This window comes from Natrix helvetica (assembly GCF_964273705.1).
Source record: "Natrix helvetica genome assembly, chromosome: 5".
NCBI lineage: Eukaryota > Metazoa > Chordata > Lepidosauria > Squamata > Natricidae > Natrix > Natrix helvetica.
Window position 1 is genome coordinate 78,412,261 of NC_138551.1, and position 24,799 is coordinate 78,437,059.

The following is a 24,799-nucleotide window of genomic DNA, read 5'->3' on the forward strand; positions in this document are numbered from 1 at the left end:
CATCGAAGCCCAGCTGCCCGTGACCGTCGCCAGCGCGCCATTACAGAACCTTCTGGGGCTTGATTGGTTTGAAGCCCTGGGGTTAGAAGTCACCGGAATCAACGCCGTGAGAAACAGCAGCGCTGAACAGATTTTTAAGGAGTTCGAGGATGTGTTCAGCCCCGGTCTTGGTAAGTATGTGGGTAAACCAATATCATTCAATTTAGACCCCAAAGTGGCGCCAATCCGACTTAAACCGAGACGAGTGCCTTTTGCACTCCGCCCAAAAATAGATAAGGAAATAGATAAGTTAGTGGAGCAAGGAATCCTTGAGCCGGTGGATCACGCGCGCTGGGAAACACCCATCGTGACCCCAGTCAAACCAGACGGATCAGTCCGCATCTGCGCGGACTATAAATGCACAATTAATGTCGCGCTACAACAGAGCGCATATCCTGTGCCTGTAGTACAGCACTTATTGCACTCGTTGGGGCCAGGAAAGGTATTTGCTAAATTAGACATGGCACAAGCTTACCAGCAACTGCCAGTGGATAGCGCCACAGCGGAGGCCCAAACTATAGTGACGCATAGAGGAGCATTCAAATGCAACCGGCTACAATTCGGCGTGAGCATTGCCCCAGGATTGTTCCAGAGCGTCATGGAACGACTTTTGCAAGGGATACCGGGAGTCGTCCCCTATTTTGACGACATCTTGGTGTCCGCTGCAAATGAGGAGCAATTAAATAAAAGAGTCAGAACTGTTTTGGCCAGAATCAGAGAAAAGGGTCTCCGCCTAAAAAAGGAAAAATGCCAAATTAACGTGCCTAGCGTAGAATTCCTGGGTTATAGAATCGATGGTCAGGGAATACACCCCACTTCAAAGAAAATTAAGGCGATCCAGGACGCCCCCACACCACGAAATCAGACCGAGTTGCAGGCCTTCCTCGGACTACTTAACTTCTACAGCGTTTTTCTGAGGCAGAAGGCGACCGTTGCTGAGCCACTACACCGTCTACTCCAGAGGAACGCACCATGGAAATGGGGACCATCCGAAGCTGCAGCTTTCGCCGGGGTAAAGCGCCTGCTCACCACTGACTCACTGCTTGTCCAATACAGCCAGACCCTACCGCTGGTATTGACCTGCGACGCATCACCCTTCGGAGTTGGAGCAGTCCTCAGCCACAGGATGCCCGACGGAAAAGAAGCGCCCATCGCCTTCTACTCCAGGACTCTTTCATTGGCCGAAAGGAATTACAGCCAAATGGACAGGGAAGCACTGGCTGCTGTAGCTGGAGTAAAACGTTTCCACGAATACCTCTACGGCCGCGATTTTGAACTAATTACAGATCACAAACCGTTGTTGGGACTTTTGGCGGGAAACCGCCCCACTCCGGTCTCCCTTTCTCCACGCATGACCAGGTGGACTGTTTTCCTGGCTGCGTACTCATACAAATTGATTCATCGACCGGGCTCCACTCTCGGACACGCAGACGCACTCAGCCGTTGCCCATTACCTGACATTCTGCCAGACCCCACTCCAGAAGTACCGGTATTGCTCATTGACTGTTTGGACTCTGGACCGGTTTCTTCATACGACGTTGCAAGGTTCTCCTCTAAAGACAATTTAATAAAGCAAGTTCAAACTTGGGTTTGGAGGGGGTGGCCGAAGGGAAACGTGGGCCCGGAATTCAAAGTGTTTTGGTCAAAACGGGACGAACTCTCAGTGTTGCAAGGTTGTTTATTGTGGGGGGATCGAGTTGTTATTCCGTATGCGTTACGTAGGAATGTATTAGATGCTTTACATGTGGGTCATCCGGGGATTGTTAGGATGAAGGCGTTAGCAAGAAGTTACGTTTGGTGGCCAAACATGGACAAAGAAATAGAGGAGTGGGTGGCCACTTGCGACCCATGCCAGGAATCGAGACCAGCAGCCCCGGAAGTGCCCGCCACAGAATGGGAGAAACCTAAAGCACCCTGGTCGCGAATACACATCGACTTCGCAGGGCCATTCCAAGGTCAGACTTTCCTTATAGTTGTGGATGCATACTCAAAATAGCTAGAAGTAGTCCTAATGACTTCAACCACGGCAGAGGCAGTCATTAAGGTTCTACGGCGACTTTTCGCCACCCATGGCCTGCCCGACCTCCTGGTCTCCGATAACGGGCCCCAGTTCACGGCCATGCAATTTGAGACATATCTAGCAGGTCAGGGAATTCGGCACGCCCTCGTCGCGCCATTCCATCCGGCATCAAATGGACAGGCAGAGAGAATGGTACAATTCGCAAAAGAGGCCCTCGCTAGGATGGGTCCAGGTGATTGGCAAACACGCATTGATCATTACCTTTTAATTCAGCATATCACCCCAAGTGCAACGACGGGTAGGAGCCCCGCTGAACTACTCATGGGCCGCCGTCTACGGTCTCACCTGGACCGTCTTCACCCAAATTACTCTGCCACAGCTCCCCCAGACTCCACAAGCAAAATTCGGTCTTTTAGCATAGGGGATTCAGTATACGCCCACAACTATGCAGGGGGAACATTGTGGATGCCGGCAAAGGTCATTGGCATCACGGGTCCACGATCGTATCTGCTGGAACTGGAAGATGGGCGGAACTGGAAAAGGCACATCGATCAACTTCGGGGTCGCCTAGCGCACTCAGACCTTCGAAACGAAGACAAGATTTTCCTGCCTACAGAAAGTCAGCCACGCGAGAGCCCCATCATAGAAAACTACGACACCTGCGAACCAAGCTCGGAACAAGAAAGCACGCACGAAGCAGAGCAAACCCCAGGCAATGCAACCGAGCAGACTCCGGAACGCCCTAGCAACGAGGGTACGAAACCTCCCGAATGTGGAACGGGAAAAGCATCCGATCCAGAAATCATTTCTGACCAACCAGAACCACGACGTTCCTCCCGAGTAAGGCAACCCCCAACATACCTAAAAGACTATGTTACCTACCGCAACGTTCCGTCTAGGAGGGAAGGGGTGTTAGATATTAGCATATATCGTGGCAAGTCTCCCCTCTGGTCCGCTGCTACAGCGGGAAACAGGTATCGTTCTGATTGGTCGAGGGGCGTACCCGATCCCTATAAAAGGGGAACCCTCCGACCACAGAGCAAGCTGGATCACTACTACTATTAATAAAGAGCTGATAAGTCACTTCGTGTCCGCAGTCTGTTCTCTCGCTGCCCAGATCTAACAGAGAGGATCGAACAAAGAGCAACTTAGATCTGCATGCTATCAAACCTCGAATATTTATTCTGTTTAACTTCCTTATCTTGTCCTTGGCATGAAAAATCTGGATATTGTCTGTCCTTGGCTATTAATTAGGTACTCCTTGCCTTGTCAAGGCCATGCTTTTGACATAGGGTAAGTGAAGACTGTCAAGGATAAGTTAAGATATGTTTCTCTTCCTCCTTCATGGCAAGGACAGGTTGACGTGTTGATAATCTTGTCTACCCTATTCCCTTTGTCCTTGGACAAGATGAACAGGCATTATCAGCCCTTCCAAGTAGGCCAGAGTAGAAATCCAATGCCCTTTAGATCAGTACTATTTTTGCTGTAAATTATAATAATGGAATCTGAATGGGCTTCCTCCATCTCTCCCTTTATCTTTGTGTGAATTAGGGAAGATAGTTCTATGGTCTCATTACTTCTGGTCCCTGGCTTAGACCTTTTTACCTGACCATTGCCTTGATGGTGGCTCTTCCTCCTGTTCTTCAAAGCCATTTTGTCTTTCCTTCTATTGAAAAGACGGGTGTTATTTCTTATTGGCAGTGAATGTATATAAACAAGAAATCCCAAAGAGGAGAACCTGGGTGAGGAAATACACTTGGTAGCTTGAAGATGGAAGATCACCCTCAGGGATTTCTGAGTAGCTGGGAGTGCAAGGTTCTTTGTCCCTCTTCTTTGCACTTTGCACTCTTGATATATAAACTGTATTTTATTGCTTCTTAAATATATATTTTGTGAGCTGTATTCTATTACTTTTTTCCTTGTTTCTCATACTGCCTTGGAATAAAGTTTAATTACCCATACTATTTATTGCTTTCAAATGCAAAAAATTATTTTTGCATTTGGAATATATACTTATTTGGAATATATACTTATTGCTTCCAAATGCAAAAATACCTATAGCTGAAACACTACACAGTGCTCAGAATCAGGCAGTTATGATTATGACTGATTCCTTTGCTGTTCAGTTACCAAGTATTTTTCCTGTGGTAACAATATTTTTTCGTTTTTGGTCAGTATTCCACTTGAACACAATAACTACTGTGACTATAATTATTTTCTCATTATTACTGGGTAATGTTGTGAGGGTAAAAGTTATATATCAAGATCCTGACTAACAAACGTAGGCAAATCAGAACTTTGAGGCTGAGGTCTTTCTTTAAGACAGTGTTTCTCAACCTTGGCAACTTGAAGATGTCTGGACTTCAACTCCCAGAATTCCCTAGCCGGCTGGGGAATTCTGGGAGTTGAAGTCCAGACATCTTCAAGTTGCCAAGGTTGAAAAACACTGCTCTAAGAACTTCTTTGTTGGGTACATCATATCAGTACACTCAAATGGAAAACCACTCTAAATGTTTCCTGCTGTTTCAGTATAATTAAAATAGGAAATAACTCCCTCCCCAAAAGTCACAGGTCATGTTGGCCAATTAGGTTAATTGGCAGGCTTTCCAGTGACCCCTTCCCTGTCTCTCTCCACCAAATGTAGAGATGGTTCCCACGAGAAAGTTCGGTGTTTTGTCTAGCAATGTATTTCATCCTCCCACTTCCGCTCTCTCTGTGGCATCTGAGGAATAGAAAAATGGCTTCTGCCAGGTTCGATTCAAAGCTGACGGTATCATTATACAACTTACCATTCCAGTGTAGATTCCCCCATATTGGAAACACAACAATGAAGTCTAAACAGTGATGACTGCTGTTTTTTAAAAAAAAATATACTCCCTAATCCATAACACACTTAACTTTTAATTTGTCAAGTGGTAGGATTGGCACTTCCTGAATATAGGAGATGAATTCTTTTGCCATTTGTGTTCCTCACGTTGCCTCGGTCAAAATTTGACTTTATCTGTTCTGTTCTTATCATAGCTCTCAAGTCGTACCACTTAATTCCATTTATTTATTTTGTATAACATTGAATCAAGGCTCAACCTCTGTTTTCCCTACTACTGATAGAAATCCCCCAGCATTGCAAAGTTTCCTCATTATAGACCTGTGGTGGCACATGAACCTATGGCATGCATGCCACTTTGGGCACATGGAGCCTGGCATCCACGGCATCGTCTGTTCCTTTTCCAGGTTTCTGGCGCCTATGCATACGTGACCATCAGCTGGCCTTTGTACATTGCAGCAGTGCCGGAAACCAGAAGAACTAGTCTTCCATTTTCCGGTGTGAGCATGTGTGCCTGTCATATGACTGGCATGTGTACATGCATGCTTACACACTGGAAACCAGAAGTCCATTTTCCAGCGAGTGCATGGCTCCTGGGCATCTCTTCTTCCTTGTCGTGGCTCAGATGAATGTGCATGAAGTGCTCCCTTTTTGGCACTCGGCGCCGAAAAGGTCCGCCATCACTTTTATAAGCACTTCCTTGACTTACAACCATAGTTAAGCCTGGCAATCTCAATTGTTAAGTGGGTCATCATTTGACCTGATTTTATAACATTTTTTTGTGGTGGTTGTTAAGCAAATCTGGTTGTAAAACAAACATGGCAGTGGTAAAGTGAGTCCATTGTTCAACTACTGGCTTTTTTTTTTTTTGCCAAAAACCAGAAGTAAACCTTGTTCTTAAATTCACATACACTTGTTCAATCTGTGTGAAAATCATTGCATTTAGGGAAACGTTTGTTGCTACTGTTATCTTAGGATGATGGTTGATATGGAGGCTGGATTTGCAGATATTGTACACTGCAAGATTTGTATGCTGAAGATGCCATCTTCATATCTTTAAACATGCATATCTTTTTAGAGATTTTGGCTTAGTAGATCGTCGGTCAATTTCTATCTAAATTTTCACTCTGATGGTATCACATCCAGTGATAAGTTTTCTTTTTTCTCCCCCCTTTCCTCAGATGTATCTCAATATTTTTTGTGGAATTCCAGACTTACTTTGCACAAGATTATGCCCGGACAGCTTGGATCCATTCCATTGTAGACTGTGCTACTATGTTGTGTGGTAAGTATTTATGTAGTGTACAGTATTACCTGGCATATGATGCAATCTTCCATCCAGTAATGCTTATATTTCTGCTGTTTTGTATTATGTATCAGACAATAACCTGGCATTGCGTGGATATTTATTTATAGGTGGAAAGTGTCCAGACAAAACATAATTTCTAATGTTGGATTTTCTCCCTTACCAGAAGGAGTCCCCTTGTGGAGTACTGTGAAGCCGTTACCATGGCAATTCCACTGCGCTGTACAATAGAAGCCATTTTACGGCAGTACAGTAGAAGTTATTTTAAGGCACAACAGGCTGTATCTTAACAGAATATACACCCTGAGGGGTTTTAGAGGTGTCTTACCCCCACAGTATTTGCTTCCAGAGAGTAAGTCATCTGTGTACCAAGTTTGGTTGAAATTGGTCGAGGCGTTCCAGAGTTATGCTGGAACGAACACACACACACACACACACACACACACACACACACACACACACGTTTATATATAGAGAGAGATAACCTCCTTATGCTTATCCCAAATAACTAGAGCTAAATGGATCCAGCTCTTGATTTAATCTAATTCAGCTTTCCTAATTCAGTGTTTTAGACTTAAATCCCCCTAATTGTTAATTGGAAATTTGAGGAATTGCATTTGGAAAAGGCAAAAAAACAAAGTGAATTATTATGGACGTGAGAAAAACTTACCTCCATTTGTACACAGGTAAGAGCCTATTTACGGACCTACCTTGTGGCATTGAGAGCGGCCAAACGTAGACATTGTGCCGCTCTTATTGCGTCCGCAGATAACCGCCCTGCCGCCCTGTTTAGGGTGACGCGCTCTCTCCTGTCACGGGACGCGGGGGGCACCCTTGCAGGGTAGAGCAGAGGAGTTTGGGGAATATCTGCAGGACAAAGTCGCTCAGATCTGGAGCGGATGGGCCCCCTCCAGTGGGCCGGACGAGCCGTCAACAGTGAGTCTTGTGAGACCATTCTGGGAGGAGTTTGACTCTGTTGCCCCCGAGGATTTGGACAGGTTGCGTGGACGGCTGCGACCCACCACATATTTAATGGACCCGTGTCCCTCCTGGCTGGTACTGGCATCCTGGGAGGTGACACGAGGCTGGCTTCTGGGCCTGGTGAACGCCTCATTGGGTGAGGGCTTCTTACCAACTGCCTTGAAAGAGGCGGTGGTGAGGCCCTTACTCAAGAGGCCTTCACTGGACCCAATGGAGCTGGCTAATTATCGTCCAGTCTCCAACCTTCCCTTTTTAGCGAAGGTTGTTGAGAATGTGGTGGCACAACAATTTCCACGACACCTTGACGAATCCGAATATCTAGACCCACGCCAGTCCGGCTTCCAACCCGGGCACAGCACAGAGACAGCCTTGGTCGCGCTGGTTGATGATCTCAGGAGGGCCAGAGATAGAGGTTGTTCCTCTATCCTGGTCCTATTAGACCTCTCAGCGGCTTTTGATACCATCAACCATGGTATCCTATTGCGCCGGCTGGAGGGGATGGGAGTCGGAGGCATCGTTTTACGGTGGTTCGGCTCCTACCTCTCTGACCGGTCGCAATGTGTGTTGACAGGGGGGCAGAGGTCGACCCTGAGGTCACTCACTTGTGGGGTGCCGCAGGGGTCGGTCCTCTCGCCCCTCCTGTTCAACACATATGTGAAGCCGCTGGGGGAGATCATCCGTGGCTTTGGGGTTGAATACCATCTGTATGCTGATGATACTCAGCTGTACGTTTCAACCCCAAATCACCCCAGCGAGGCTGTCGAAGTGATGTCCCGGTGTTTGGAAGCCGTCGGGGTCTGGATGGGGGACAACAGACTCAAACTCAACCCCTCCAAGACTGAGTGGCTGTGGCTACCGGCACCTCGGTTCAGTCAGCTGACTCCAACGCTGGCCATAGGGGGTGAACAACTGCCCCCTGTGGAACGGGCGCGCAATTTGGGCGTCCTCCTAGATGCCCGGCTGTCAATGGACGACCATGTGGCAGCCGTGGCAAGGGGGGCGTTCCACCAGGTTCGCCTGGTGCGCCAATTGCGCCCCCTTCTGGACCAGGATGCCCTACGCACGGTCACTCATGCACTGGTGACATCTCGCCTGGACTACTGTAATGCTCTCTACATGGGGCTTCCCTTGGGACGCGCACGAAGACTGCAGCTAGTCCAGAACGCAGCCGCGCGGGCAGTCATGGGGAGTACTAGGTACTCCCACGTAACACCGCTCCTGCGCGAGCTGCACTGGCTACCTGTGGTCTTTCGGGTGTGTTTCAAGGTTTTGACCACCATCTTTAAAGCGCTCCATGGCATAGGGCCTAGTTACTTGCGGGATCGCATCCTCCCACACACATCCCTGCGGCCAATTCGCTCTCACAGGGAGGGACTTCTCCTGGTGCCGTCCACTAGGCAATGCCAACGGGCGACACCAAGGAGTAGGGCCTTCTCTGTGATGGGCCCAACCCTCTGGAATGACCTCCCCCCCGACATTAGAACCACCACTGACTTCCGCTCCTTCCGGCAGAAACTGAAGACACACCTGTTCCGACTGGCTGGCCTGGCATAATTTTTAACGTCTACCTCCTGGCATATATATTTACTACTGGTTTTTAGGGGACTTAATTTTATAGGACACTGGGGTTTTAAATTCTGTATATTTTAAATTATTCATTTAGCAATTTACAGTTCTGTCTATGTTTATCCTCCTCTTATTTATGTATTTATCCATTTAATAATTTTAATTGTTTAAATTTTATTTATGATGTTTTTGATATGGACTGTACACCGCCCCGAGTCCCTTTTGGGAGAGGGGGCGGTCTAGAAGTGCTAATTAAATAAATAAATAAATAAATAAGTATAGTGATTGTTCAAAGTTACAACGGCATTGAAAAAAGTAACTTGTGATTGTTGTTCACATTTATGATGGTTGCAGCATCCCCATGGTCATTCAAAATTCGGATGCTTGGCAACTGGTTCCTATTTATGACGGTTGCAGGGGTCATGTGAAGTCTTTTTGTGACTTTCTGACGGGAAGAGTTCATGGGCAAGCCAGATTCACTTAACAATCACGTTACTAGAGTAACAACTTGCAGGGATTCACTTAACAACTGCATCAGGAAGGGTCACAAAATGGGGCAAAACTCACTTAATATCTGTCTCGCTTAGCAATGGGCTCAACTGTGGTCGTAAGTCAAGAACTACTTCTACTTGCTTTCTGAATTACAGAACTTGTCTTTCCTGCAGGAATTCAGTTTTTGTGTACCTATAACTGTCTAACACACAGTATTTGTTTTCTTTATTTTTGCATTGAATGAAGAATGATTGGTTCAGAGTCACCCAATGAGCTGCATGGCTATGGGAGAACCTGAATCTCTTCTCCCCAGGTAGACTCCTGCCACACAACCATTATACCCATCTGATATTGGCTTCTGTGAGACACTTTGTCCTTGTGAAACGAAAGCTTTGCCAGTATTCTCCAATCGCCTTGAAATTAAGATGCTCTTTTAAAATTGTATTTAATGTTAAACATAAGAATTATTTTTCTCTGCCCATTCAAACTTTATGGAAAAGAGATCTTTCTCCTTCGGAGGAACAAAAAAAAATGTTTATACAAATTCCAACAGAAGGTAAAGGGGACAGTTAAAGTAAATGAAGCTTTGGCACCGCTTTAAATGAAATAATCTTTTTCTGGTATGAAAGTGGCGCTGTGGCTAGTATGCAGTATTGCAGGCTACTTCTGCCTGCTGGCTGGCTGCAATTCAGCAGTTCGATTCTGACCGGCTCAAAGTTGACTCAGCCTTCTATCCTTCCAGGGTCAGTAAAATGGCGACCCACATTGTTGCAGGCAATATGCTGACCCTGTAAACTGCTTAGAGAGAACTATAAAGCACTGTAAAGCGATATATAAGTCTAAGTCCTATTGCTATTTCTTTTCCTTTCAAGCACCTCTTGGGAGTTTCATCAGCAATCATGTCTCTAGCCAAGTGGGAATCATGCTTGGAGGACTCCTTGCATCTGCTGGATTTATCTTGAGTTCCTTTGCCACCACCTTGGAGCATCTTTACCTTTCCTTGGGCATTCTTACAGGTATTATTTTTGGCATGGATATGATTGTTTATGCACACATTAGTGGGAGCTGTTCTATTATCTTCAGTATGCATGGGAGTGTCATCCTGTGCCTGAAGTTAGGATACAATCCAACTGCATTCCACGGAATTTACTCTTGAATTTATTTATTTAGGATTACAGCCAGCGGTGGGATTCACTTGCCTTCCCTACCGCATGCGCATTACGTCGGGGCGCATTACGTCGGGGGGGGGGCTGCGACAGGGTCCACCTGCAGCCGCCGCTACTGGTTCGCCAGAACCAGAGAGAACCCGTTGAATACCATCTCTGATTACAGTTTGAGTACATTAGATCAGAGGTCCCCAACTTGTGGACCGCCACTAATCTGCGGCATATCAGAAACTGGACCACACAAACAAGCACGCAAAACCACACCCCCTCTGATCCATGGAAAAACCTCTCCACGGAACCAGTCCCTGGTGCCCTAAAGGTTGAGGACCATCACATTAGATATTTGAATTAGGCTACTGTAATTCCCTGTTTGGGAATCAAGTAAGAGAGAATGTTTATACAAAGCCATCCAGTGGGAGTTACCTTCAAGAAAATTATCTTAGATATTTAAAATCTTAAACTTATAACATTAGCTCTAGTAGCATCACGTTTTTATCGTTTAGCCTAGTGATCAAAAAGTAACGGCCCAGTTGTAATTTTACTCGTCAAAGCTTTTTTTGCTGGATGATTGCCAAAATAAAGGTATTTGACTTGATATCCGAAGAAAGAATTTCAAGAGAGATTTTATATATATTTTGAACACAAAACCAGCAAAGGAATATAAAGAAACTTGGACTAGAACTAAAATGAGGTCTGGGAAATAATATGCACATTTGAGTCGTGACGAAATCTTAATTTTGGAATTTAAAATTTAGGTTTGCTGTTTTTCATCTGGGTATATATGAGGGCTTAACATTTAATGGTTAATTGACTATATTTACTTGTGGCAGACTGTACTGTCTAGAGTCTTGTTCCCAATGAATTGAGCCCTTCCTTTTAAAAACAGAACAAAACTAAAGCATCCCATTGTTCTCTCCTAGTTCAAAATGAGACATGGAAATGTTTATGCTAAAATTGCTGACTTATTAAAGCTTGCATTGTAGCTGTAGTGATGTGAGCTTACTGCTTAGACCCCTGCTGTTGAATAACAATTTTGCAGAAATATTGCACTGAAATGCTGCCAAGAACCTGTTTATACAAGGAACAAAAATCTGGTGTTATGATGGATGTTTGATGTATTGGGCCAACATTTCTCCATCAACCTTGGTTGGAAGCATTGTCTGTAAATGCATCTGTTTTTTTTAATTGATGACATTATAAAATATCCATAGAGCAGCGGTCTCTAACCTTTGTGGCTTGCCAGCCTGGCTGGAGAGGAAGGGGAGAGGGTAACCGGTCTGTGTGAGCAGCAGGCTGAGGTGCACAGACATGTGCACGCAGCTCAATTTGTGTAAGTTGAGCTTTGCACTTGAATGCTTGCACCAGCTTGCCACACATGCATCCCTGTTCTTGATAGGCCAGTGATGGTTAATCTTTTTGGTGCCGAGTGTCCAAAGTGCGTCCGTGTGTGCGTGAATGCACGTACGCATGCCCCAATTCCCCAAATGCAATGTGAGCACCCTGCCCCCACGCATGCGTGTGTGTTCCCTGTGCATGCCGCCCCCCACACTTTTGGCTTCCAGGTTGATGCAGGAGGCTTTTCAGGCCCAAAATGTGGAGTGGGGGGGGGTGTCGCGATCTCCACAGTTTCTCCCCAACGCTTCCAGGCTTTCTCCTCCCTTCCTGCCGTGGAGAGGTATCTGCGGAGGGGTGGAACCTGTGGAGATCGGGGAAGGCACGGGCGGCAGGAATGCAAAAGAAAGGTAGGGTACGCTGGGCGGAAACTGTGGAGATTGGTGAAGGACCTGCCCCCACGCATGCGCAGCAGAGAGCCAAAGACCAGCTGGATGGTGGGAGGAGCTTGCATGCGCGGCAGAGCTGGGCTGGGGCAACGTCTGGCATACCCGCAGAGAGGGCTCTGTGTGCCACCTGTGGCACGTGGGCCATAGGTTCGCCATTACGGGTATAGGCCATAGAGGATTTCTTAATGGGATTTATTATGAGCAATGAAATATCTATAGAATCTAAAGCTTTAGATATATTAATGATTGGCATCTAAGATAAACAGATTAATAGAAGATAGATGGAATATTAGGTTTCGACTGTGATATATAAGTTGGACTTTTAGCCTTAGGTACAGTGAACCAAAAGAAAGCACACTGCCTTTATGCTGGCTCTTAAGATTTAAGTCCGCAAGTCCGCAAAAATACTAGATCACTCTTCTATTTCAACTCAGTTGTCATAAAGATGTTTTAAAAAGCAGATGAACCCAAAATCGGAAGGATAATTTTTGAAAAAACAAACATACAGTGTTTCACTACTCATTCCCTCTTGATTGCTGCAGTTAATTTATCTTCTGCCTGTTTTGTACGTGTGTGTCGTTCTCTTTCCAGGATTGGGGTTTGCTCTTTCATATTCTCCAGCCGTAGCGATGGTGGGCAACTATTTTCACAAGAGAAAAGCCCTGGCCTATGGAATTGCCATGTCAGGCTGCGGCATTGGGACCTTCATCCTGGCTCCTGTGGTCCAGCTTCTGATTGAGCATTTTTCCTGGCGCGGCGCCTTGCTCATCCTGGGTGGTTTCGTTTTGAACCTCTGTGTCTGTGGTGCCTTAATGAGGCCAATTGCGGGAAAAGAGGAGCAGAAGAACATGCTGGAATTCTCTGAGCTTGAGCTGGAAGCGCCAAAGCCAGACTTCAAGCAGTGGTCTTTCTGTTCTCCTATGATCAAGCTATGGTCTCACAAGTGGGCGTGCCACTGCTCGCAGCAGGAGTACAACTTTGTACTGACCCCAGACTTTGTGGTGCTTGCAGTGTCCATCTTATTCATGGCTTACGGCTGTAGTCCACTCTTTGTTTACCTGGTGCCTTACTCATTAAGTGTCGGAGTCAGCCACCAACAGGCGGCTTTTCTCATGTCTGTCCTTGGAGTCATCGACATCATTGGCAACATTACTTTTGGATGGCTCACGGATCAGAGGTAAGTGGATGGCCGTATGGGAGAAGGAGATAGTCCAAGGCAATAGGCAGTTGGATGCTCTCCTTGCGTGCCAGGAGCTGTTTGCAGAAGATCTTTCTTTGTGATGCAGCCTTTGCATTACTCTCAGAGCATTGTGGACCCAATAGAGTCATCCTCAACTGCTCTCTCCTTCTAATGTAAATGTTTCCCACCTTCTCTTGAGAGAACCCTAAGGGCAGGGGTGTCAAACTCTATTTCATTGAGGGCTGAATCAGGGTTGTGTTTGACCTCGGGGGGGGAGAGGGCTTGGGGGGGGCATGGCCAGGGGGGATGTTGCCATCTTGATGTCACTCGTTTCGAGGGCGTCTGTGGTGGCCCGAGCGCTCTGCCAACGAAAACGGGCTCCTGAGCTCCGTTTTCAGCTGCGTCGGCCTCCTGTCGCCCTCTGCTAGTGAAAATGGAGCTCGGGGAGGTGGTGTTTCCATTTCCACTGGCAGAGGGCAGCCGGAGGCCGTCGCAGCTGAAAACAGAGCCTGGGAGGGTCACCCACAGCCTTCCCAAGCTCCATTTTCACTGGCAGAGGCACTGCAGGCCGGTCTTTTGCTGTTTCTACGGCAACCCTGCAGGCCAGATCTAAGCACCCCACGTGCTGGATCCAACCTCCAGGCCTTGAGTTTAACCCCCCTGCCTAAGGGGTTTGAATGATCTATGAAGCATCTCTGCACCGTGACCTGTCACTCAGGCAAACTTGAAAATTGATTAACACCTCTATCCCAGTCACCCAGCTGCCCTCAGCCATGCTTTAAGGAGCATGATTTGTGATGGTCTCCCTCCCAACCTGATGCAGTTAATTCCTTTTTTGTTTTTCCTTGCTCCCATATTATTATTGTTATTTGAAGGCTCAGACCTTCCTTTGGATGGGTGTGTGCATATAGTCCATGGCCAGGGCTGAAATGTAGAATAAGAGAAGCTGCTTCCCTGCAGCTTTTCCACAAATCAGATGTTCCTTTGGTCAAAGTAGGAATCATAGTTTCCTGAAGTAACGATCCACATAAGGCTCTGCACTTGGTTTCCCTTCCAAACAGTAGCCATAAGTCAATCAGCAATTGGAGCAGAATGCCAATCCTTTGCCAATCCTTTGCAATGACTTTTCCACATTTAGTTGGCAAACTGGAGACAGTGATAATCACCTATGATGTTACCTATTTTAATGAATGAAACATCTGTAAGAGAACACCCAAGCTCAGAGACCATCAAGGACCTCTCATTTCAACCTTGAGCTACAAACATTTTTTAATCCTCATTAAGGTAAAGGTAAAGGTTCCCCACACACATATGTGCTAGTCGTTCCCGACTCTAGGGGGCGGTGCTCATCTCCGTTTCAAAGCCGAAGAGCCAGCGCTGTCCGAAGGCGTCTCTGTGGTCATGTGGCCGGCATGACTAAATGCCGAAGGTGCACGGAACGCTGTTACCTTCCCACCAAAGGTGGTCCCTATTTTTCTACTTGCATTTTTATGTGCTTTTGAACTGCTAGGTTGGCAGAAGCTGGGACAAGTAACGGGAACTCACTCTGTTATGCAGCACTAGGGATTCAAACCAATAAACTGCCAACCCTTCTGATCGAAAAGCTCAGCGTCTTAGCTTCTGAGCAATCATGTCCCTTATCCTCATTAATTATCATTGATCATTAATGATTAATTTAATTTATCATTAATTATCCTCATTAGCCAAGTGTAAAACAGGACATTAGAGATAAACCCTTTATTTTTGTGGGATATCAGAAGTCTCTCCGAAGGATGCTCACAAGAGTCTTATTAGTGCTAGGCTTTTTATGAATCTAGCCTTTACGGACCTGTAAATTGTTTTTACTAGAATACTTTAATTCTTTTAATGCTTCCTCTGAGCCTCTTGAAGCCTTTTGCAGCTGAAACAAAAAGGACACCAAATATTTTATTTCAGCCTTCCTTAGGCCTGGTGCCTTCCTGATAAGATATGAGATTAAATGTAATATTCTTAGTCAGCACTGATAGTTGGAATTCTGAAAATTGCCGACTCAATACTAATTGGGCAGATTTGGGAATGATATACTTAAACTACTACAATGAAACCAATTACATTTATAAAGCAAAAATGAAAGATCAAGCAGCTGCTTGGGAGGAAAATACGCAGGGCAGGAAAGGGACATAATTTTTCCATGATTTTTTTCTGGAAGAATGGAAGCATTTCCATAAGCCACCAGTCTGAAAAACGTTTTCCAAATAAGTTATAATTCTGATTTTATTTTATCCCAGAAAGAGATGAAGCAAATGGATTATGTTTAATTTCTAAAAAATAGACACTACTCTTTAGAGGGAGGCATAATGGCCTTGAGCCAACATGCTTACCTCCCACTCGGAAGGTTGAGAGTTCAATCCTAGGCAGCGACAGATGTTTCTCTATCAGGGAACAAAGAGAAACTACCTGTTGCAAACTCTGTCTAGGTATCAGGAAGGGCATCCGGCCAGTAAACGCTCAGTGACATTCAGTTGCCCCCCACTCCACCCACATAAAAGCGATTACAGAGTTGTAAAAAGAAAAAAAGACTCTACAATTTAGTGTTAGCGTATAACCTGAAAAGCAGCTGTTGTTTTTTATTCGGATGAAATGATAGCTAGCCTGTCAGAATAAAAAAAATCTGTGTAGGCCAAACACAGGGGGAAAAAAAGATGGAACCACAAGACCATCAAGGACATCCCACCCGCTTGAAGAAAGAGGTTCTCATCACAACTAACTCTCTCCTTTCTTTTCTTGACTCTTCCCTCTCAGGTGTCTGAAGAAGTACCGTTACCTTTGCTACCTCTTTGCAGTGGCAATGGATGGCCTCTGTTGCCTCTTCCTTCCGGTTCTCCAAAGCTTTTCACTCCTGCTGCCTTTCTCTTTCACCTTTGGCTATTTTGACGGAGCCTACATCACTCTAATTCCTGTGGTGACAGCAGATGTGGTGGGAACCGCTTCCTTATCCTCCGCCCTTGGAATGATTTACTTCCTTCATGCAGTCCCTTACCTGGTCAGCCCACCTGTTGCAGGTCAGTATAGAGGGGTGAATCAGAATAATATACAGATCTGTTTATATACACCTGTCGAATATGGTTTCATTCAGTTCTGTCAATCGTATCTCTCCTGGATTAAAACTGTCTGTTTAGCTTCATCAGTGCATGTTCAATCATCACTAAAGGTAAAGGTTCCCCTTGCGCATATATGCTAGTTGTTCCTGACTCTAGGGGGCGGTGCTCATCTCTGTTTCAAAGCCGAAGAGCCAGCGCTGTCCAAAGACATCTCCGTGGTTATGTGGCCGCCATGACTAAATGCCCAAGGTGTATGAAATGCTCTTACCTTCCCACCAAAGTGGTCCCTATTTTTCTACTTGCATTTTTACGTGCTTTTCAACTGCTAGGTTGACAGAAGCTGGGACAAATAATGGGAGCTCACCCCGCAGGATGCCATTGTGGCTGAAAATGGAGCCTGGAGGGTCACACACAGCCCTCCCGAGCTCCATTTTTGCTGGCAGAGGCACTGTGGGCCAATCCTTTGCTGTTTCTAGTGTGGCCCTGCTGTCAGACCGGTGTTACCTTATCACCAAGGTGGTCCTTATTTTTCTTGCATTTTACGTACTTTCGAACCGCTAGGTTGGCAGAAGCTAGGACAAATAACGGGAGCTCACCCCGTTATGTGGCGCTAGGGATTCAAACCACCGAACTGCGGACCTTTCTGATCGTCTGCATGCAGCCCTCCGAGCTCTTATTTTTATTGGCAGAGAGCAGCAGGAGGCCGTTGTGGCTGAAAATGGAGCCTGGAGGGTCACACACAGCCCTCCCGAGCTCCATTTTTGCTGGCAGAGGCACTGTGGGCCAATCCTTTGCTGTTTCTAGTGTGGCCCTGCAGCCAGACTGCTGTTACCTTCTCACTAAGGTGGTCCTTATTTTTCTTGCATTTTTACGTACTTTCGAACCGCTAGGTTGGCAGAAGCTAGGACGAATAACAGGAACTCACTCTGTTACGTGGCACTAGGGACATGAACTGCCGATGTTTGTGATTAACAAGTTCAGCGTCTTAGCCACTGAGCCACCGCACCCCTTTCAATCACCACTAGAGGTGTCTAAATCCATTTTAGCCATTTCATCTGCAAACCATCACCTTCATGTGGAAGCTTTCTCTTCCCAATAAACTCCTGGGTCTTTAAAAGCTTCCCTCTTTCCTAACCCGACATCTGTTATTCCGCCATTCTCCTGTGAGCCCCCAGCTGAATGAGAATTACACCTATACCATTTTGGACAAATGGCTGTCCAATCTCTCCTGAAAAACCTCCAGTGATGGAGCACCCACAACTTCTCAAGACAAGATATTCCACTGGTTCGTTGTTCTTGCTCTCAGGAACTTTCTCCTTAGTTCTAGGCTGGTTCTCTCCTTGATTAGTTTCTATCCGTTGCTTCTTGTCCTTGTGAGATGAAGTCAACACATCTATCTAACTGCAAAACAGATTCCCAGTCAAGGTGCTGACATAATGTCAAATAAACTAAGGCAGCGATGGCAAACCTTTTTTGGACACCCCTGCTGTAGACAAATGTGTGTACAGGGTGGCGGTGGTGGGGAATCAATTGGAAAAGTAGAAAGAAGTCAGTTCTGCTTCAGTGAACAATATTTGTATATGCAGGACACTGCTTGTTCACTGCTTCAGTGAACAATATTTGTATATGCAGGACAAGTGTGTCACAGGCTGTGAGGCTGCATCAGTAGGCTTTGGGATTGATGAACCAAAGCCAACGGTCTTCTTGAAGACAATCAGGATATGTCCAACTCCCCAGATGGATAAGACTGCATCTAAAAGTATAACAATGTTTGAGATGTTCAAGAAAAGGGAGCATTGCCCCCTGGAAAACCTACTGGACTAACAACTTTTCACCAAAACCTTTTGAGATATGATGGGAGCTCTGCAGGATGACCATGATCAGCACAGGACATCAGTTCTGCCAGTGGCCTAGTACAGTGGGTTGCCAATTTTGTTACTACTGGTTTGGCTGCATTCCCGCGTGCGATGTCTCTGCGCATGCGCAGAAGCATCCGGGCAGGTGGTCAGAGCCTCTCACCCGCCGCTACTATGGGTTCGGCAGATTGGGGTCAAACCAACAGCAACTCACCTCTGGTCTAGTACCTCACAATATACTGTCCACAAGGAAGAATGTCCTCCAGATCTCTTCCTTATCTCACTTTTTCATTCCTCTTCTCCAAGATTGCTGATCTCCAGCAAACAGATTACTTCATTGAACAAGCAATGTGTCCTTTTAAGGAGAAAAAAACTTGTCTACTTCAATATCCCCATCTACAATCTTCATGTGTGTTTTTTTTGTACCAAGGGAGGCTCATTCAATTTCATTGTACACACATGTTGTGCATTGACAATAAAGGTTTGATTTGATTTGATTTTTGGGGACTAAGAAGGAAAAATTCTTTCCATTTTTCTACAATGTAAAGTCTACTTAAAAGGATACACCACAATTCCATTGAGATTTGGAAGGCATTCTGAAGGACCTTTGTGGACCTCATGAATCTCTGAATCTGCCTACACGTATATGAATATATGATGGGGATCTTTAAAATAATACACAACGGACTGTATGGAATAAATGTTATAAATGTTTATAAACGTTCATTTATAAATGAACACACATGAAATAACAGATAGATGCTCAGTTCTTTGGACAAAATCAGTTCAAAAGTGTGATTTTTTTCATAAACTCAACACTAGAGGGCAGTGTGTTCTTATCTCTTCTCCAGCCACCTGGAAAATAGGGGAAAGGAGTAATATGCACTCTTGTTGCTCTTCTATGAGCAGTACTTCAAGGACTTTGATGAATCTGAAACATGAGGAACTGTTTTATTACTTACTACCATAGTTTGGCTCTTTCTCACCCTTTCATTGCCAAGGTCATTTTCTGTTCTCTGAATCTATGAACTCCTTCAAAAAAACAAAAAGGTGGAGCAATCTAGATCAGTCTATCTTCAAATTGTTAAAGTAGTCAAGTCTTTCATGGCTTAAAAAACTGCTTCAAAGCTGTTCCTGGTTGTCTCCACTTATTTCTGTGCCCACCACCACTTTGCTCCATTCCCCCTCCCCCAGGACCTGAAAACCACACAACTCTGGAAGAAGACCCATCCCCATTTTTTTATTAGAAAAGAAGAGAAGGGTTTTTGTAGGTCCCCGTTCTTCATAATCTTTTCTAATGTTCTGTCCAGGCTTGCTGTACCGTATGCCTTCTTTTCTTCCAAAAAGGAAATTAAGCCAAATGTTTGTGCCAAGGCCCTGAAATTCTGCCAAGATAATCAGACTTAAATTATGTTGATTCAGCAGGTCCTTTCCTGCTGTTTATGTCATACTAGCTGATAACCCGGCATTGCCCGGGTATTTATTTATTTATTGGGGGAAAATGTCCAGACCAAATGTAATTTCTAATGTTGGACTTTTCCCCCTTACCAGAGGGAGCCCCCTTGTGGAGTACTGTGATGCCGTTTCCATGGCAACCCCACTGCACTGTACAGTAGAAGCCATTTCATGGCAGTACAGTAGAAGCCATTTTAAGGCACAACAGTCTGTATCTTAACAGAACACCTGCCCCAAGGGGTGTTAGGTGTGTCTTATCCCCGCAGTAATTTTTTCTAGAGAGTAAGTCATCTGTGTACCAAGTTTGGTTGAAATTGCTCAAGGCATTCCAGAGTTATGCTGTGCACAGGATCCGATGAAGGATGCTGGGATTTATTCTAATGAGACATTGATGAGAAGGGTCAGCAGAAGCTGTGGAGGAGGTGAGGTTAAAACCAGCAAGATGGTGGACATATATTGTGATGGATTCTGTATTTGAAAGGATATACTATAATGCCATCTCTGCTTCGGACCAGCAGATCTTCAAAAGGAGTGGCTCTACATCACAATGCTGTGTCCACCATTCTGCCCACTTAGACATGGACACCACTGAGAATGCTTGCTTTTTTCACCCACACGCATCACCACACAGCATCTTATACTGGGTGATTTGATCCCAGTTTCTAGAAAATTAGGGACTACTAAAACTGTGCAGGGGAATAAATAGCTATTGGGCAATCTTCGTTTCCCATCTTGGGAAAGTCCACTATCCCTTTAACATAACATATTGCCTTTGCAGCTGAAGGTTTATTTCCTGCTGCTCCAGAGAGATATTTTGTCTTTCATGAATGTGAAGAAATCTGGACACCGTAGAATGGAGAAGTGAAATGTTTTGATTCTGCAAGGAGTCATTCATTTAAGGTCTTTATAAGGCTGCTCAACTTGCAAAAATGGGAAGTGGGACAACAATAAAAGCAGAATATAATAAATCCCGCTGAAAGGGTAGAAAAAATCCCAACAAGATAACATTAATTTTGGGGGAGCCCCAGGATATGTCCTACCTTCCAGGACAAGCTCATCAAAACTCTGGCCCCAACATCCATGGGGACATCCATCTTAAGTGCCCTCCTAAAGAGTTAACGGTCTCAGCCATTTGAATGGATTTGTCATTTAATAACTTAGTATGCAGTTTTCTTGCAAGGGTAAGGGTAAGGAAACTCATGTTTTCAATGAGTGCTGGCTGGGTGTATACACGTTGCTAGGTTTTACAAAGAAAGACGTTCTAGCCATGAGCCACAGTGGCGCAGTGTTCGGAATGCAAGCTAACTCTGCCCACTGTCAGGAGTTCAATTCTGAGCAGCTCAAGGTTGACTCAGCCTTCCATGCTTCCAAAATTGGTAAAATGAGGACCCAGATGGTTGGGGGTCATATGCTGACTTTGCAAACCACTTAGTGAGGGCTGTAAAGTGCTGTAAGTGCTATTATTATTTGTACACCATAGTTTCTAGTGTAAACCATAAGCATATTTCCATTGTATAAACCCACCTAACCAGGGGTGGGATTCGACCAGTTCAGACTGGTTTGGGTGAACCAGTAGATCTGACGATCAGTTGGGAGTGAACCGATATCCTCCGACGATCAGCCGGGAACAAACCGGTTTGCTCCCGCCCAATTTCCCCTGCACTTTACTGACCTATATCTGCTCAGCTGATTAGCGAGTAGAGCAGATTGCCACACCTCAGCTGTGTTATTCCCCAGCAGTAACATAGAAGGTAAGTTCTTAAAACTCTGCATGCGCGCAAAGCACGCGATCACCAAACCCGTTAAACCGGCAGAATCCCATCACTGCAGCTGATTGCCAATGAGCTCCGATCCACAAAAGTATGTGAACTAATCCAAATATATGAATGAATCTTTTGTGTTACCTACAGGTTGGCTTGTGGATACAACTGGCAACTACACTGCATCTTTCCTGCTTTGTGGGTTTTCTATGGTACTCAGTTCGACACTGTTGTGCTGCGCACGGCTGGCCAAGATCATACCCACGTCCTCAGGACCAGGGAGCAGAGACACTCAGGCCAAACAAGAAAGTTGGACAAATGGAACCATAGTTTATCTGGTAACTGGAGAAATGGATCAAAGAGGTGAAGAACTGTTGGTTGAGGAGCCAAACAGCCACAGCAAAAGATGACAGATGTGCCAATGCTCCCCTTTTGCCTAAAATAGATATTGCAAAGCTACACAGTTGATTTTTTTCCCTCCAACAGAGGGAGAGAGGAACCACAGAATTTTCATTCAGAAATGTTCTGTCTTCCTTACAAATTAAAAAGCCTGTAGTAAACAAAGGCTTCAGTGATCATGATGATTTTGTTAAATGTGATGGGATCCCAGTATTGTAGTGTGAGGCAAATGAACTCAATGTTAGAAACAACTCGTAATCAAGGGGAAAGGAAAGAGAGACACTGCAACAGGACGCAGAAATGGTTCAAATGATGTGGCGCAATAAGCTCTCTCATGTCATTTTTTAGATCTCTCAAAATCTGTCGAAATGCCTCAGCATTGTTTGCAAGGAACTGTTATGAAGATCCATCTTTGACAATGTGACTTGCCTCCTTTTTGTTGAAAAAAAAAACACAACCCAAGCCTTTTACCTAGATTTGGATATGCAGATTAAAAACGGGCATTGGAAGGCTGAAGCATCTTGGAGGTTTCCTTTGCAAAGCATCTGAAAATAATTTGTGTGACAACATTGGAATGGAAGATCATTCAAGAAATTGGAACCCCCTAGGTGAATTTATCAATCTAAGTTCCCCTTGGGCCTGAGCAGCCCTGGAATTCTGCTGCAATGATGTATTTCTGTTCATAATTCGATTTCCTATCTCGAAGCCACAGAGTTGACTGTCTTTTATGTGGTCCATAGAGGCATGGATGCTGGCCTGTGCAATAATGTCCAAAACACAGCTACCATATTACTGTTCTTGCTGGGGAAACATAAGTTGATAATAAATTTGCACCAGTTTTATTGGAAAGAAATGTCTGTAATACTCACATATATTTTATATGGTGTTTGGGATTGACTTTTATCTGAGTGTGGTTGTTTTAATTCTTGCTTTATATATAAAGAGGTTTATAGTAGAATGTATATGTATGTGTATGTCAGCGTTCCAAATATCATGCAGAATTAAATCAGAGTCCAAGGCAAAACTATCCTTAAAGTTCCAATTTAATAAGTCAGACATGTTGGCACATCTGTGGAATCCCAAATCTGAAAACTTCCTGGGATTCCACCCAGTTGAAAGTTCATGATCTTATCCCCACACCCATAAATCCATCACATGGTCCAATCTTCTTCGGCAACGCTGGCATCTCCACCCAGCTGGTTCTGGTCAGGTGCAGAGGTGCGGAGACAAAAGATGACCTTGGGCTTCTAGAAAAGAATGACAACAACACATTCCACAATTCTACTCCTTTCTATTCACCTCTTATCCCAACTACTACACTAATGAACAGCATAGGAAAATAATAGAGGGTGTGGCAGGCCAAAGATCCTAAAAAGGAATATAACTGCAGGCCTGACAGCGTGTGCATATATCAGGTACATACCCACGCCTACACAGCAGCTCAAAGGTTGACCGTGATGGGATAATTTGTTGGGTAATTAATTAGTTGGGTACTTAATAACTCCTGGATGAGTTACTTGTCTAGACTACCTGGAAGAACCTACACAAATCTTCAGATGTGTGATACATTAGAGTCCATGTGCTTAACACAGAAAAACAAGAAGTGTCCATTCCAATAGAAACTTATTCTGCTCCAGATTTTACCTTCAGCATGGCAAAGTTTAGTTTCAGTTTCCCACAAGCTGGGGATTTCTTAAGTTTCTCTTTTTTCCTCCACCAGGCTTTGCCAATTAATGAATCTCTTCTCTTTGTTTTAAGTGGAAAAATAAATAAAAAAAGCACTCAGTAACTTTTTAGGAAAAAGAAACGAGTTGCTTTCCATTCCACACCTCATAACAGTACTGCAATCATAAGGTAAGGAATTAATAAAAGCGTGTTGGGGGGGGGGTTGTTACATTTCTGGCTTTGATTGTTCATCACAACAGATACAGAAAAGATACAGAATAACAGAGTTGGAAGGGACCTTGTAGGTCATCTAGTCCAACCCCTCTACTCAAGCAGGAAACCCTATATGGGGGGTGTCAAACTTGCAGCCCATGGACCGTCATGTGCTGGCCATGCCCACCCCCAGTTTAGTGAAGGGGGAAAAGTCATGATAGGTCACGGGACGACAGTTGGATACCCCTGCCCTATAACATTCCAGATAAGTGGCTGTCCAGACTCTTCTTGAAAACCTCCAATGATGAAGCACCCACAACCTCTGAAGGCAAGCTGTTCTATTGATTGATTCTTCTCACTGCCAGAAAATTTCTCTTTATTTCTAGGCTGAATCTCTTCATGATAAGTTTCCATCCATTATCTGTCAAGATCCATCTGGATCTTGAGCTTATCATCTAGGGCAGGGGTGTCAAACTGCCGGCCTGTAGGCTGGATGTGTTACGCGCAGTCCACACCCACCCAAGCTCCATGAAGGGAAAAAACATTGCAATATGTCATGTGATGCCAACGTGATGCTGCGAGTTTGACACCCATGATCTAGTCTGTTGGCTCTTCCTGCCAGCTTAATATCTGCAAATTTGAGAAGCTCCCCTTCTAGTCCCTCATCGAAGTCATTGAATCAAATACTTTGGCAACCTAATGAGAAGGAAGGACTCAGAGAAGAACTTAATGCTGGGAAAGATAGAGGGCAAAAGGAGGTTAGGACAGAGAATGAGGTGGCTGGATGGAGTCACCAAAGCAGTAGGTGTGAGCTTAAATGGACTCCAGAGGGTGGTAGAGGACAGGAAGGCCTTGAGGAACATTGTCCATGGGGTAGCGATGGGTCGGACATGACTTCACAACTAACAACAACAAAGTCATTGAAGAATAATAGGTCTAAGATGGAACCTTGTGGTACCCCAGTACTTACTTCCCTCCATGTAGATGTAGTACCATTAAAAACTACTCGTTGAGAA

General features: G+C 45.0%; 1 protein-coding gene across 4 annotated transcripts in view; it reads left to right on the forward strand.

The window, feature by feature from the left end:
* The window catches only part of SLC16A12 (solute carrier family 16 member 12), a 74,466-nt gene extending 51,416 nt beyond the window's left edge, over positions 1-23,050 (forward strand). For all 4 annotated transcript variants that reach the window (XM_081954196.1, XM_081954197.1, XM_081954198.1 and 1 more), the window contains 5 exons: positions 6,065-6,168; positions 10,101-10,244; positions 12,767-13,352; positions 16,137-16,396; positions 21,657-23,050. In XM_081954196.1, the coding sequence (XP_081810322.1) occupies positions 6,065-6,168; positions 10,101-10,244; positions 12,767-13,352; positions 16,137-16,396; positions 21,657-21,916 (1,354 nt within the window). In that variant the 3' untranslated portion in view covers positions 21,917-23,050. The remainder of the gene's footprint in view (positions 1-6,064; positions 6,169-10,100; positions 10,245-12,766; positions 13,353-16,136; positions 16,397-21,656) is intronic.
* Positions 23,051-24,799: the final 1,749 nt, after the last annotated feature.